Source organism: Larimichthys crocea, chromosome XVIII, assembly GCF_000972845.2.
Source record: "Larimichthys crocea isolate SSNF chromosome XVIII, L_crocea_2.0, whole genome shotgun sequence".
Lineage (NCBI taxonomy): Eukaryota > Metazoa > Chordata > Actinopteri > Sciaenidae > Larimichthys > Larimichthys crocea.
The window spans coordinates 11,279,979-11,296,474 of NC_040028.1; the positions used below are offsets into that span (position 1 = coordinate 11,279,979).

General features: G+C 40.2%; 1 protein-coding gene across 2 annotated transcripts; it reads right to left on the bottom strand.

Annotated features, from left to right (window-relative positions):
- Positions 1–2,325: 2,325 nt before the first annotated feature.
- marchf4b (membrane associated ring-CH-type finger 4b) lies at positions 2,326–14,939 on the bottom strand. Of its 2 annotated transcripts, XM_010730930.3 has the most exons (5): positions 14,565–14,939; positions 13,440–14,172; positions 5,307–5,462; positions 4,338–4,530; positions 2,326–2,926 (listed from the first exon to the last, which is right to left on the bottom strand). In XM_010730930.3, exons 2-5 carry the CDS (start codon positions 13,929–13,931, stop codon positions 2,505–2,507), a joined length of 1,263 nt encoding a protein of 420 aa, XP_010729232.1. In that variant the 5' UTR covers positions 13,932–14,172; positions 14,565–14,939; the 3' UTR covers positions 2,326–2,504. The 2 variants fall into 2 exon arrangements, with proteins under 2 accessions (XP_010729232.1, XP_010729231.1); XM_010730929.3 differs by having other exon boundaries at positions 13,440–14,937.
- Positions 14,940–16,496: the final 1,557 nt, after the last annotated feature.

Below are 16,496 nucleotides of genomic sequence, written 5' to 3' on the forward strand. Positions count from 1 at the left end.
TTGACTTTGACTCATTTTTTACTAAAACTATGATTTCTGAAGCTGAAAAATATGAATGAAAATGGACTCTACACTTGGCAGGGGATGGTGTATTTGATTTAAAAAAAAAGAGAGAGAGACTGTCTTAAGAACAGAGGTAACTTTAAATAGAAATCACATGAGTGCGACTTCATAGTCCCTGCACCAAAAACATCTACATGAACAGAATATCAACATGCAGCATGGCTTTTCCTAAGCATGAAATAGATATGATCTCAGCACGAGCGCCAGAATACAGTTCAATATTTAACCTGCTGTAGAAAGTGCTTCCTTATTAATCCTGAAAGACGACACTTGGGTAATAAATTCCTACGTGTTGTGGCTGTTTTGCGAGTTGAGTTTTTATCAAAGATAGGTGTGTGCGCCTGTGAATTCAAAGAGACAAGGTGTGAAGGGAACTGAGGCAAGCAGATTCTTGAACTCTCTGCAACCTCTCAGCTCCTTGCAAGTTGGTTCCATACAGCAGCTCCCACCCATTGATATCAGCACTTCATGGCTTAAATAATTCAGCAGAAAATCACAGCTCTACCTGATTCTCTGCAGATACTGTACTCCATGGCATTTGACTGTGATGAGGATGAGCAGAGTTGCAAAAAAATGAAAAAAGCACATCCACCTGCTATCGTGGAGCTTCATTACACAGAATACTAAAGGCTGGAGCATGATTATGCTTTTTGACAGTTGGATTTACCTCATACAATGCAGCAATGAAATTCTTTGTTGTTCTAGACGAGACAAGGTTGCAGTGTACTGCTGCATTGCCAAAACCTACAGAAATAAAAATAAATTGCACGGCGTTAAGCACCCGACATTACTAAAATTAATGCAGATCGTGTTTTTCAGCTAATGATGTGTTTTAATGTAATGCATGTTGGAAAAGGCTCAAAGGCATCCGAGGGAGAGCTCCCCCGAAAAATGTCTCACACCATGATCAGCTTTGGATTTCTGCTTGTAATGGATAATATTAGCATCAAAATGTTTTTTTAAGGAGACAACATCTAAATGAGAAACTGTAGAATAATGCAGAGTGCCTTTCTCTGCACAGCTTCACAGTGTCAGTCTGTTGATGTTGTGGAAATAAATGAGTAACATCATTGCCGCCACAGATATGAGAATGTTTTAAACAGTGTTTCTTCCTTCCAACAACATGCTTTAAAGCTGCGGTGTGCCTCGTGGGATTAAACTGATCTTTCGTGGACATGAAGCAAGAGAATATCAAAGAGCATATCTGAATGTGAGAGCCAAGAGACCCAGCGATCACTGGCTTTGTGAGCCCAATGTGAACATGAATGTATCCCTAATGGATATAATGGACTGCAAGTGTGACACCAACACTTTGGAGCAGAAATGTGTATTTATATGTGGAGATACAGGCAGGAGCAATTAAGTAATCTAGCTGATGACTGTCTTTGGGTCGTCTATATAGGACACCATTTTGAGATGGCACAAAACTGTCTCAAATAAAATCATTAAAAAATCACATAATAAAACAAAAAGTGCTCATCAGAGACGAAAGAAAGCAAGCCTCTCTTCCAAAACCTGTATTGATTTAGTGTTGGTAAAACGCTGAAAATAAAGTTTAAAATGTATTTTTGGCTGCCTGTTTGCTGCTCCATATCTTTCCTGACATTTATGTCAGGTCATAGATTTAATCCACATCGCGCTTCACTACACACACAGATGATCAAATGTCTTTACTAGAAAACTTTCATGTGACAAATTCACCATTGGCATCTCTCTGACATCAAAGTCTATGACCTTTTCACACCTTACAGCTTCAGCTCTGACTATCTCTGCTTCTATTTTTTTTTCACGTACAGCAGGTGGCCAACCTGGTGTGTCCCTTTACAGGTGATTTCAAACGAACAACGGAGTCAAAGGTTTTGTACCTTTGCATATTTTCATGCAGAAATCATTTTTATTCATGAGCAAACTGTGATGTCAGTGTGATATTTGGGTTAAAAGCAAAGAATAAGAAGAATAAAGTAAAATAAATAATAAAAAATGCTAAATGTATCTTAAAATTGCTTCTAATTATCACTGCTTTGAAGGAGATCTTTAAAAATCTAAAGGTTAGCTATTGAAAAAATAAGGACTGTTCTTTCAGCTGCAATTTTCAGGCAGACGACCAGGTAATAATGGCGAGGGGAATCTAAGCTCAAAAGCAAACAATAGTAAGGAGACCTGTGAGCTAAGTCTCTCTTCATTGTTTCCTGTTTCAATAGATCAGGAATGAATATTTGTGCATGTATCCAGATACCCGAAGAACTATTTTCCAACCAATTCTGCAAATCAAACAACTTTGACTTTTATTCAATCCATGTAAGGACATCAGAGATGCATTTTGAAACAAACAACAACATGGTAATAATCCAGTGCAGTTAGGATAAGACTTTTTCTTTTTCAACTGTCTGCTGGTTCATAAATTTTTCACCTCCATGTGAGTTAAGGCCTCAACTGGCTCCTCAGACTGTAGTGACTCTCATGACCAGCTCTCGTGTGCTATTGCTGGGTTGGCTGCGGGCCTCCGGTTGCCTCAGGTGGCTGAGGAGGTGGAGGATATTGTAGGGACAGTGTTGGTCTGGCACTACACTGCCGTTATTGGGGTCCACATGTGCTCCCAGTCCTCCTGCAGCCGTCACCACGGTAGTAGAAGTGGAACCAGCGGCTGTGGAGGCTACCACCATCAGTGAGGAGGTGGAGGTGGACACTCCTACTCCAGTCTGATAACCCGGGCTGGGCTGAGACAGAGTCCTGTCCACAGTGGTGTTCTTCAGGTCATCGCTGTCCATAGACTTATCATAGTTCAGGACTTTCCACTGCTGGTTTACAGCCTGCCAGCGGTGGAAGATACGAAACACAGAAGGTCCCTCGTGGACAATTAGTGCTGTGGAGATCAGAGCATCAATTAGACAATGTCACTGTCTGGCAGCAGCGTTAATGACACCGCAGAATGATATACTGTATATCTCTGCAGTGATACATTTACTGCGCTCAAGCCTGCAGAAAGTATTAGCTGAGGGAGTAGCAGAACAAAACAACTCATCTTTAAAGTATCGCACCTTAACCATCGGATAAAATCTTTCTTTCCTAGAAAAATTGTAGACGAGGCACAACTTATGACACAGCAATACTCACCACTTTTGGATTTAGGTTAGCAAAAATGATGCATCTGTTCTCTGGGGTTGTTCGATAACATCTTATCACAGTTTAAAATTGCTTATTGATTTGTGTTCACTGAACTCAGTATCTGGAAAATTGAAATCAATCTGTAACAAGAGATGCTTGGACCCAAAGACTTTACTGCATTTTCTTCCATATTAAAGTAATGAAAGAAGGAAGTACCTTCATCACCACTACAGCCAGCATACACCAAGCTATAGTACAAACTGTCCTCTGATACATACGACTCAAATATAGAGATAGAAATCTGGACATTTTAATGATTCCCAACCGCAGTGTTTATTCATGAAATCCTATCTGTGCTCTTTGTCTTTTCCCACTCTAACTTTGTGGATGAGTGAAAGTCGGGTCTTTGCTCTTTAATGTCTGCCAGGTGACAAGTTAATCTCTATAAAGTGCAGAGTTAATGACTCCACATTCAATCCTCGCCACCAAACCAGAGACAATCAATCTCGTCTTGCGCTTGTCCTGCTGTCTGCTGCAGTGGCAGTTAAGAGTTTTCTTAATGTGAGATTTCATCGCACAGTCATCAAAAAAAAACAAAAAAAGAAAACAGGCGGGCCCCCGGGACCCCAGAGAGAGGACGACAGGCTTAAAGCGGATGCTACAAGTTTCGAATTAAACACCCACTCTAATCCAGAAGATGGTTAAAAATGCTTCAGTGCACCTTTTTTCTCTCTCTCTCTTGTGTTATATCAACGCACAAAGGTCTTCGAAATTTGCCTGAATTTGGAGCTGCAGCGTTTATTATAGAGTGAAAGGCATTTGAATATTTGCTTTAGCGGCTGCAAAATGTAAAATGTTTTAAACATAAGTAAGCGCTGACAGTTAACATAGTAACTGTCATATAGTGAATATTACAAAAATATAATAAAACTGGCCAAACGATGATGTGTGCAATACAAATTAAAGCCAGTTTAATGTGACACACAAGGATTTGTTATGTAAATAGTTTAAGCTGTTCGTGAAGGGTATAATTATTGACTCTACTGAACACCTTCGATGTTATGTTTGCTTTCCCTCTTTAATGCATAATGTACCTGGAATAATGTGACTAAAATGCACACACTCATTCAAATAAATCAAATAAACCAATTTGAAATCTAGCACCTCACCGATGCAGACGACATCCATGAAACCGTACATCCCGTAGCAGATCTGGAAAAGCAGATCTTGTCGTTGCCAGCGGGCTGACGGGCTGAAAGAAGACCACACCAGCCAGGAGATACTGGCCATCAGGAACAGGGAGCCCAAGATGGCTGCTGCTATCTGCACTTTCTCTATCACCGTCAGGGAGATGGCCTGCCACTGCAAGAAGACACAGACCACAGCACAGCTTAGATCTTCATAGTACATTCACATTTCTCTTTTAAACTTACTGTTGTGGGACAAGAATGAAAAGAAATACATGAAGAGATGCACCAACAAGGAAACAACACGACTGACATGCACAATCTCTGATAAGAAAGCAGGAATTAAAACATTCATATAGTAAATTAATTATTCAGGCTGATAATCCTAACATATTACACCAAAATAAAAGCATCAAACTTCAGGGAAAGGGAACTCCAGGTGTGTATCTGTCAGAAACTACAAGTGAAAACCTAAAAAAAAAAAAACCCTCAAAGAAATCTGTCCACTCACAAACGACTATCAAATATCACTAAAATTTAAAACAGAGGGAGAGGGGTTGCTTCTGCAGTCTTTCTGTTCTATAGTTCAGAGGGAAAAAGTCTTGTTTAATTCAAAAATCTTCCCTTTTTAGTAGAGCTCCTCGCTTTATGATCAGAGCATGAATAGAGCTGTTGTGTAATTCCTGAATATACTGTTTTAGGTGTTTTGTCCCAAATAAATTTTAATATGAAAACTTAAAAGGATCCAAGTGAGTAGTTGCAAGGGAGAAGGACCAGAGGCTATCTATTCCTATCCTCATAAAACCCTACAATTCTCTGAACGACATAAAAAAAACATCTGATATATTCAACGTTTTGAGTTTCATCAGCCTCCTACTGTAGTTCAAAGATCCTACAATAACTATTTTCTTGTAAATTTCCTCAGTGCTTTCCGTAACACCTACAGCTCACCTGTAGTGGGTTCTTGGTGCTGATGGCAATGACCTGATATTTGTAGTAGCAGAGCTCACAGGCCCAGGACCCTCTCTCGCTGATCCACTTGATGAGGCAGGGCTGGTGGGTGCAACGTACTGACCCACTGCATCGACATGGGCTCAAGAGCTCCCCCTGTGGGAAAGAGTCAGAGTCAGTCAATACATGCAAACCTAGGAGAAGAGTCAATTAAATAGATAAATATATTATTTTCCCCCATATCTTTAATATCAGTAGATATCTTGTTCGGACTATTGTGCTGCTGCTACTGAAACATGAACCTCACTACTCGTGCAGTGCTGTGACGTAAATAAAGAAGTCCTTCACTGATGCAAACTGAATAAATGTATTTTTCAGTAGAGCCACACAGAATGTAATGAAAACCACAGACTACAATACGAAGACTAAAATGTTCTGGTTCATAATAATGGATTCAGAAGAAATATCTCCTCATAGCAATCATTGACAATCCTTCCTCATCTCATTTACCCCCCTGCAGATAAACTGCACGTTACACTATACATACATTTATATTTCTTTGCCATTCTCGTGCTGGCTTATTGATTTTCTGAGAGCTTAGCAGACGCGCACACACTCACAGCATACACAGCACTTCACGGTCATATTATACCAGTTCAGGTGTGAAATGAAAGCCTGACTGCCTCACACTTAGTTGACAGGCAAAATGCTTGAGTACTAGTACCATTGAAATTCAGATTAGTCAATGAAGTGTCAGTCAAAGAACAAAATCCAACAAAGCTACAGAATACAGCGCACTGCTACTGCGGCTTTTAAAATGAATGCATCTGTCAGAAATATTTTTTCATAGTTGAAAATGTGGTTACTTCCAGGCTTGGAGAGGAACGGATTACATTTAGCGCTGTTATTGCATTTAGCTGTAGTGCTGTAATTAGGATACAAAAAAATGTAACTGTATTCTGTTACATAAAAACAGATGTAATCAGATTGCTGATACATTTAGTAAAAATGGGGACTATTTTGCAGAGAGAAGAACAGTATACTATAATGATCCATGCGGCATGAACATGTCTAGAACGTTAACCTAATGTTAATACAGTCACCAATGTATTAACACCATGGCCTCTGAAAAAAGTGTTTTCACTGTGAAATTGTCACCGCTATTTTGGTTTGGAAGCAGAAAAGAGGAACAACGTCACAGTACATTGCACGTTATGCCTCGCAGCCGTTAAAAAGATGTCACAGGTGAGAGCCTTACCTGTAAATGTTTGTTTTGAGACTTTATTTGTGCTTTGCAAACTATGGAGTCTTTTGTTATGCACCTAAAAAAATAAAAATAAACTGAGCTGAGGACACATTTTATGCTCTCTTGTTTTCTTCCTGTGTTTGGTATTGGGGTAATCCAAAATTAATGGTAATTGACGTAATGTTAAAGTAATCAAGTTATGTTATTTTAAGCAGCCATTTTGACATGAAGTAGTAGATAAACACAGGTGTTATTAATGACACTAATTAAGGTTCATTTATTACAGCAGAGCCTTCCCAGTGAACCAACATGCACCACAGCAGCACCCTGACTCTGACCCTGTTTGACCTGAATGGAACGGGACCTTAATTAGCATCACTGGTTACACCTACTTGACTTCACCATTTCATGTCAACATGGCTGCTGTAAAAAAAGGTCTATTAGTAACTGTGTGAGACTACATTTTTAAAGTAACCCTCACACACCCTGGTGACTTCAGACCGAGTAAAAAATATAGAAGAAAATGTTCTCTTTCTCTTCCTTCCTCCTCTGTCTGCTCTCCCTGCCTTACTTCTTGGCTTGCACCTGATCATTATAAAACACAAGTTTACTTGTATTATTTATTGAAGCACTGTTCAACAGCAGGGTAGTTCAAAGTGCTTTAGATAGGACATAACAGGCATTAAGAAAGTGAGAAACACACAGCAGTGTAAGAATACACGTTTAAATTGGATTGAAATAAAAGAGAAGGTGAGAATAAGCTGAAATAGAATAACACATAACACATCAAAATATGAATAAGCAGTCCCAAATTCAACTTGAAGTCTTAAGCCCTGATTTATAAGAACTTAAAAGTTGGAGATGAAGTTTTCTGGGAGTTTGTTCCAGATATGTGCAGAATAAAAAACTGAATGCTGCTTCTCAGTGTCTGGTTTTGACTCCAGGGACAGTAACCAGACATGCCTCAGACCATCTCACAGGTCTGGTCGGTTCATAATGGAGCAGCAGATCAGTCGGTCAACGGGAGCATTTCAAAATCAATTATTTGATAAACAGGGAGCCAGACCTGAAATATTGAGTGATATGATCCACTCTCTCTAGTTTTAGTGAGGACTCTGGCAACATTGTTCTGAATCAGCTGCAGCTGTCTGGTCGACTTTTTAGAGACACACATAAAATCAGACAGCGTTACAGAAGTCGAGCCTGCTGAGGATAAACACATGGACAGTGTTTTTCGAAATCCCACTAAAACACAAGAGCACAGTAGTGCTGTGGTATGGTTAAAAATCTGTGTTCAGCTATTGGGCTGGGCCTATAGCTGTTCATTAGCTATCATTTTTTTAATGAGTGGTTTAAATAACTGCGCTTTTCAGGGCCTGCGGGAAATGGCTTAAGAGTAGAGAAGTGTTGACGATTTGTAGATCTGATGCCATGCATTTAAAAACACTCTTGAAAAAAGCTTGTAGGGAGAATCTGAGGGCAGAAAAGAGTGTGGATTTTAGACCTTGCACAATTTCTTCCGAGGCTGATAGGATCAAATTGTGTCATGCTAAGTGAATGAATTTTAAGTGGAAGCAGTACGGTACTGATACCTGATACAGCGGTGCTGACGGCTTATCTGATTTTCGGTATTTTTTCAGTGAAAGATGAGGCAAATTCATTGCATGACTTTGTGGAAAGAAGTTCACGCAGGGTTTACTGACACAGAAGGGTTTGTCAGCCTGTTAACAGTAGCAAATAAGGTGCATGCGTTATCACTGCTTTTGGCGTACATGTCAGATAACAGGAAATGAAAAACCCTGAAACTTGTGTCTTGCTGTCCAGCATTTATGTAGCATTGATGGGTCAAATTCAAACAACATCTCTATTCTGTGAAATTACTGTGGAAGATATGGTTACTTGTCACACTGGTCATTTTGCAATGACATTTCTGAACTCACTGTCAGTCAGCCAGGATGTTGGTTATAATTAGTGCTATTTCAAATCCTCTATGTTTGCCTGGTGACATTTTCCCTGAAAAGCAGAATAACAATGCTTGCAGAGGTTGTTGGAGTAAATGTCTGCTTTTGAGAGGCATTCGAGCAGGGCAGTAATTTCAATTTATTCCTGAGGAGGTGCTCTGTGGTCAGTAGTAGACTTGTGAACTCTTGAACTAATGTTTAGCAAAGTATTACTGAAAAGGAGCACATCACTGCTGGTGGGTGAAAGAGCTGAAATTTCCATCCATCCATTTTCCATAACCGCTTATCCTTATCGTGGTTGCAGGGGGCTGGAGCCGATCCCATCCGACACTGGGTGAGAGGTAGGGTGCACCGTGGACAGAGCTGAGATTTATTAGCCTTATTTTTAACTTGACCAACATGTCTTTTAGCTTTTTTCAGTGCAGTATGACAGGTTTAAATAAAAATCCAAACATTTTTTCAACCTACAAAAGACTTTAAAACACCATCAGGCAACGTGAAAATATGATATTCACCAAATTGGGCATCACAAGCTTTCCGCTTAACAGCAATATGTGCTCAGCTATATTCTTAACCAGCCATTATTCTTACACTGTAATCAGCCCAGGAACAAATGTGAGATTTATCACTTCTCACCTTGGGCCCCAAACTCATTAAAATATATTACTAGTCTTGTCATATTGGATATAGATGATGACCCAAAAGATTTAGGCCTGCCACCCTTTTTTAGGTCCTGACCTGCAGTTAAAGGAACTTGGATCTATAAAATTCAAAGCAGGACATTCTTTTATAGATGTGTTTTAATGTTAATGGGACTGAACAAAAAGCCTTTGGTGAATGAAAAAATGAATTAGCCAACCTTTTCTTCTGCGAGACAGCTCCCCACCTCTCTAAGTTAAGGCCAATGTATTTTTAAGTCAGTGTTAAATATTCCATGTCTACCATCAACATGGCATAGAGACTGTAGGAAGAAATGCAGCGGGTTTCCAAATTCTTTTTCCACGCTGACATCTCTGACAGACGGAGCAGCACCCTGGTCGAGGGGAAGGCAGAGAAACGCAGGGAGTTAGAGGAGAAAAGGCCCATCTACAGATGGCCAGGGTGGGAGTGTATTGGCAAGAGCACCAGAACACTTCTGCCGTGTCCAGTGGGACTCAGACTGCTCACTGTGACTGGCCTGATTGCAGCCAAGAGCTGAAACCTAGATCACTCTAGTACAACTGAGGCTGGAGAGAGAGCAAGAGAGACTGATAACAAATATGCCATTACAGCCCACGCATACAGAAAGTGATAACTAAATGTCTTTTTGTTGATCAAACAGCAATGATCACTGGAAAAAACAACAAAAAATATATTAAAAGCCTGAAATCTTTGGGTGTAGTACTCCATTTCCCTTTGCTGCATTACCCTAAAAACACCTCAGTGCACCTAATTTTCTCCTTATAAAATTGGATCCACCCTCAATATACATAACTACATGAACCTAAATTAGAGATGGCTATTCACATTTCTTAAGGGTCTGGAATCAATGCAAATGAACTCCATTAGCTCTAGGCGAAGGGAAATTGTGGCATAATAAACTAGCTACCAAAGAAACTTGAATGAAAATGATTTTTACAATAGTTTGGTGACATTTAGTGCACAAGCTTTTCTTTCATAAAAAAAAAAAAAAGCTGCAATACAGCAGTCATCTGCAAAACAGCTTCATATACATATTTTAACCATATTCAACTAGTTAGAGGGGCAGTACAATCACCAAAGAAATTAAATTGAAGGTCATATAATTTAAAATTTATTTATCTGTTATGGCTGCTCATAAACCATATGCCGGAGGACGTTCCAGTCATTGCTTATTTTACAGGAACCATTAGGCCTACAGTGACAGTTAATGGTCCTTTAAAAGTAATTGAATAAAAGAGCAACGAGAGTTTATAATTTAAGTTTATGAATTCACAGCTGTTGTCTATAGACTTCAGCCCTCCCCCAAAAAAGTGCTTATGTAACTTGTTTATATCCCATTTTTAACAAATGGCAGAAGAGCTGTGCTATGATGGAATACAGAGAGCATAGTGCCTCTGCACTGTGGGGCCATATAGAAAAAATGATGCTAACTTGACCCCTCAAGGCTTCTCATTGTGCTTCAGACAAACACACTGTGCGAGTGCATTATCTGTGGTATGATTTAGGATGTTTTTTTCTGAGCAGCAGGGACTCACATATTCTCAACATGCAGCTGAAGTGAGGACCGGACAGTACACACATCAGCCCCAAAGGGCACTACAATGTAATAGCGCATGACACGTCAGGAAAGGAGCCCACACGTATGAAAATATTCCATCACTTGTCTTTGTAAGTATCCTTTTTATAGGTTTGAGCACTACATGACTATTTCCTGAATACTCCTGAAGCTATTCTTTAGATAAACTGCTTATTATTTGAGGGACTAGGTCAAGATCAAGACTAAAAGTACAAGCTTGAATAAAGGAAATGCTCAAAGCAAGCGAACCAGAGCCCCCTGTAGAGCCTGACCTTTAGATAAATAGAACTAATGGTGGATTAAAATATAGTATTCAAGTAAAAGGCACACAAATTCATATAATTTCTTCTTTCAGTGGTTCGGCTATTCATTATACTGTATATTGTGTGTGTCTGGGGGTGTAATTGAACCAGCAGAAGGAGTCTGACCTAAAGTCTATGTAAATACTCTTACTTCTATATAGAGTTATAGGTTGTTGTAATAACTCCTCACATCTATGTGGTCGTGGACAAAATCCACAGTCTGTTTTCAATCATATCTAAAGTAACAGTTAATTCTTACGAAACTGCCTTTGTGTTTCCTTGGAAGTGTTTTCCTTATGCACACAAAAGAGGAATTTCACAGGAAAAACGCTTTGGATGATTTCCACTTAGTCTGGCTTACAGACTTCTGAGGGGATAACTTTGTGGCCAGTAAAGATAAGAGGAGTCATCACAGTGATCGGTAACTTTAGATGTGAGTATTGTATTTAAGAGGATGGAAAGAAAGATGGAAAGACAACAGGACTTTGGTTGTGAATCACTAAGGGCACCTCGAAGAAAGTGGTATGAAAATCACTGACATGAATTCGATTACACAGACTTATTACGTCGTTTGGTGTCATATTAAATCAGAGTACAATAATTTTTCAACAGTTGCCTCTGTCAGACACTCAAGGCTCTTTTCTAGTGGGATGCTTGAGGAAACCAATGTCTCTCGCTCCCTTCTTTCCTCTGTCTTGAGTATCTCAGCCTTGGAGATGGAAGCATTTTGGAGGTGGATTGTCAGATCAGATACTGGTTGCCTTGGTCTATGTGACATCCTGGAGGCTAAGGGAGAACAGAGGATAACTAATGTCCCCCCACTGCCTGTATCGCATAGTGACACACACACACACAGTCCACTCATCTCTCCTTTCAAATGGAGCCTCATTCTCCTTGCGCCCATTTACACCTTAACAGATCCATACCTGGACTTCACCCAAACCAGCAGCAGAGATGACAGAAAACGGAAGGCCGGTGATAGATAAGAACTTGCATAATGATAAGACGGCGTGAAATCAAGTGCTATTGACTAGCTGCGATGTCCCGAGGAAGCATTGATGAGATGAGCTGGAGGAAGCCATGGGAAATGCTGCAAACTTTGAAGGCGGTACTTTGTATGCATCACAGAGTGTGTTGACTATCTATGGAGTTTTCGAAAAAGGGATGAGGTCCTGTCTGCCAATCTCATAACTAGACCCCATGTCAGTAATAATTACAAAGTCTGCACTCGGAGGTGGAATGATGCACAGAATTGCTGTTGGAATAATTAGTTGATGAAATACAGAGAGATTATAGGCCATACACAGCGCAATGGCCATGAAATGATACAGTAAATCTGCTGCTTGGGCAAAGGAAAAGTAACCATGAGTTCAATCTGCCAGACAAAAAGGTATGTTCTACACCTCAGTTATCTTGCTTCACATTTTTATAGCCTTCCTACTTCCATTACTAATTGGTGAGGTGTGACATATTCGTCACTGTGGTCTCAAAGGCTCTGTCAAACAGTGTAACTAATGTGTCCGCAAATTGCTAAGTGCCAGCTTCGGTGTTATAATTTAATATTATTTATTGCCGCACACCTTAGCTATCTTCTTTCAGATTTTTCCTCTCCTGATTGATGTAGTGTGACATTACCATCAATATAGACCCAAAGATGGAGGCGTGCAGTGTGATTAACTTGAAGGCTCTTCCCTTCTGCCCTGTGCACATTACTGTTATTATTATTATTTTTTCTTTGTTGTTTCTACGTAGTGCATGTGAGCAGGAGAGAGTCAGAGGCATTATTTGTTGTTGTTTCTTTTCATGCATGTAATGCTTTGATATGAATTCATGGTGTTTGGCTATAATGAGTTGTTAGTACTGCATCTCTGTGTATCCTCCACACTTGTCAACCATGGGGACAAGGTCTTTCATTATCCTCCCACTGCTAGCTATAGCTGTCTTTTCAAGCCACACAAAGGGATGAGCGCAGGATGCAGGATGGGATCCCTGCTCAGACGACTCTCCAGCTGCATGGATGCCCTAATAAGACACTGGGAGTGGGTTTACTCACTGGAAAAGAGGCTTGACCAGCAAATCCTCAGAAAGTTACAGAAAGCCGGCATGTAACAGAGGCTCTGCCAGGGAGGGATGATTTCTGGATCTAAATGTGCAACATTCCCACGACCTAGTCTGGTCTATAGTTAACCTGTGCTCCTCGGAGAGCGAATAGTTGGCAGATTTCATTCCTAAATATAACACCAATAGATCCTACAAATTGCTGAGCCCTCTGAGAGACAGAAGTGAGAGTAACTAATTAACAGAAACTTCCTCCATGACAGAAATATCTTATTTTAATATTTATAGGAACATTTTTCCTCCACTTACATGTTCTGGTCCCTGGAAGCAGATCCTGCACACAGGCGTCCTGAAGCCACTTTCTGTGTAGCTGGTGAGGGAGAACCTCTCCTCCAGTTTGCCCTTTGAGCAGTCATCAGAGGAGCTGCTGCAGCCGCGCAGGGCCGCCGAAAGCTCTGCAGCATCAACCCAGCCCAGTCGCTCTCCGCCCGGTGGTGGCCCGGTGGTGGCTCCCGCTGCAGGTGGAGCAACCCGGTCCCCCGCGTGCTGGTGGCTCCGCGTTAACGTGTTGTTGTTGTCGGGGACGGTGACGCCTGTCTCATGGCTTTCAGTAGTTTGGCCGCTCATGGGGGTCAGCGGAGGCAGCGGTGTCGGCGGTGCCGGTGGCCCGAGCAGGAGCACCCTCAGGTCACCGAGCAGGACGCAACAGCGGCTCTTCAGCATGCCCTGGCTGCGCAACATCAGACTGTCTCCGGCCAGTAACTCACAGCACCATGCAAAGGTGCTGGAAGAAAACAGCATGTACTGTATGTGTCCCCGTCATGAGCAAACACTTCTTCATATGTCGTGAGATGGGATAAGTGGAGGGTAGAGGGTGCGTTTCCCGGCGCTTGGTGGTGTGTAAAGCAGCCTTTTAGTTTTCTATGTAGTATATTCTAACTCAAAGTCTTTTATTGTCTTCCCACGTGAATGTAAATCCAAACAGTAAATAAATCCCATCGATGCAAACAAGTGTCTGAAGCCATTAAGTTCAATAAATGAGCTAAAAGAGGAGAGTCAGATGTTAGATTGAGAGGAATATGCATTCAAGTAATAAGGCTATGGCCCATTCACTCAATGTCCACTGTCATTTCATGGCCTTAATAGTCTGCCTGCTCTGTACAACATAAACTATCTCGACAGGCTTCTCCCTCCAGATTCACGACGAGTGCAAAAAAAGAAAAAAGAAAACAGGAATCAAATCTGCCTTTGGTACAGTGAACTGATGTAGACTACAAAACAAAATGTCAGCACTCAATCTTAAACAACACACAAAAAAAAGAAAGGACACAATTTATTTAAAACACCAACAGATCTCTGCTTATTACTGTCGACGGCTCTCAAGGCAAATCAAGTCAATCGATGGCCATGTTAGGGTAGCGAAATCTGTCTTACCTGGCGAGCTACCCCCGATTTCTATACGACTCACAGTTTCAGGATTTTTTTTTTTCTTCTTTCTCTCTCCCTCCACAGATCTCCTGCCAGACTGCAGGTCGCCCGACAAGTCTGTGTGAAGCTTACATCCCCCCCCAAAAAAATTATCGAATTTCCATGTCCGAGGAGCAAGCCGATGGGTTTAAATCCCTCCGGTAAAATCCAGCACGATAGTCGGACTGTCCTGCACTGGGTGAAAGCATCCGTAGCCCCGGAATCTCCTGTGATCATTGGCTGCTGAATCGGTGCTGCAGCTTCAGCACCATGATTCCTGGGACAGCTCCCAGACGCCACACGTCACCACCGCACGGTGATGCAAGCAGCCAGCTCATTACTACAAATGTGAGACAAACACAGAGGGAAAAAAATGGTAATTTGCTTGTTTTTAGGCAAGACATACATCATTAAAGAAGGAGACATTAAAGGTGACATTCGTGTGTTTTTTTAATTCCCTTCTCTCCAAAGGAGGTGCTGTTTGCTTCTTTGTAATCATGCAAACAGAAACAGTGAGCAGTGAGAAAATCACACAAAAGTTGCACCAGTTAATTATCAATAATTAAACAATGCAATTATCAAGCAAACATTAGGCAAACACAAATTATTCATAACAGCTCAGCTGAATAGTGTCGCTTTGCTCAACACAAATGTCAATTAGGTTGAAAGGGACTTGAATCTTAAAAATGATCATGTCCAAAAGAGTGAATGAATGAATTATTCAGCCACATTTTCTTAATAAAAAAAAAAGAACATTTAAATTAAAACAGTGAGGTGGTGGAAAAACTGAGACTCTTGACTTAATAAAAGCAGCAGCAGGGATTCAACTAATGATTATTTTCATTGTTGATTAAACTGCATCTGTTTTAATCTGATCAATTTTCTGATTGTTTGGTCTGCGAGTTATGAAAAATCTTGCAAAGCCTAAATTGGCTTATTCAAATTGATTTTTTTTTGTTTGTCCAACAGTCCAAAAAACCAAAGACATTCAGTTATCTGTCATAAATGAAAATGGTTGCAGATTTACCGTTATGTTAGATATATATGTGCATTATACAAATGATCCAACATACACACCTGTATACTTGAAAGGTGTATATAGTGTATATAACCTTTTATATTATTATTATCTGTTCTATTTCTATTCTATTTTTCTATTTCAAGTATACCTTAGATGCGTCTCTTATCTTTTTCTTTTATATTTCTTGTTTATGAGTATTTTCTTATATACCTAGTATTTTCTGAGCTGCTGTGACGATATTTCACCAGTGTGGATCATTAATGTGTATCTCATCCCATCTTAATACTGTGTTTTTAGTCAATTCAAATCATTTCAGCACAGAAATGTCAGGTAACAAACACAAAAAATACACATATTTACAAGTAAAAGCCTTGCATTGAATTTTACTTACAGTAAGTCAAAGTACTTTAAATGTAAAGTATAAAAAGTAGGTACTCATAGTGCAAAATAACCCCCTTTCAGACAGTTTAATGTAGTTTAATGAATGATGTATATTAAATGAGATGATAATATGTTTAAAATTTGAACCTGGACAAAAATAATACGTGACTATAGAGAAATAATAATAACATATGAAATACTCGAGTAAAGTCTAGAGTAAATGTGGTTAACTTGGTTAACCACTGATGAGTGAGGTTCACTTGGAGACATTTGATAAATAAAAAGGAGAAAAATTAATTCAGGGGAAGCTGCACAGAAAAAACAGACATAGGGGAGAGCAATTAAGTGGCTAGACAGAGCAGTTGTGCCTTGATTGAATAATTGAAATGAACACACCTGTGGCTGGACTGACTCAGCCAGCAGAAACATGTGTCTTTTTTTTTGTTCTCTTCTTCCAGAATTTATGTAAGACTGTGTGGCCATGGGGTGAGCATTTA

Bases quoted from the DNA above. Each gene is read 5' to 3' on its own strand.
- marchf4b (XM_010730930.3), bottom strand. From the start codon at position 13,931: ATGCTGTTTTCTTCCAGCACCTTTGCATGGTGCTGTGAGTTACTGGCC. The intron at 5,463-13,439 runs GTAAGTGGAGGA...TCTTTCCCACAG, and splicing joins GCTTCCAGGGACCAGAACAT to GGGGAGCTCTTGAGCCCATG. The intron at 2,927-4,337 runs GTGAGGTGCTAG...TGATCTCCACAG, and splicing joins CATGGATGTCGTCTGCATCG to CACTAATTGTCCACGAGGGA.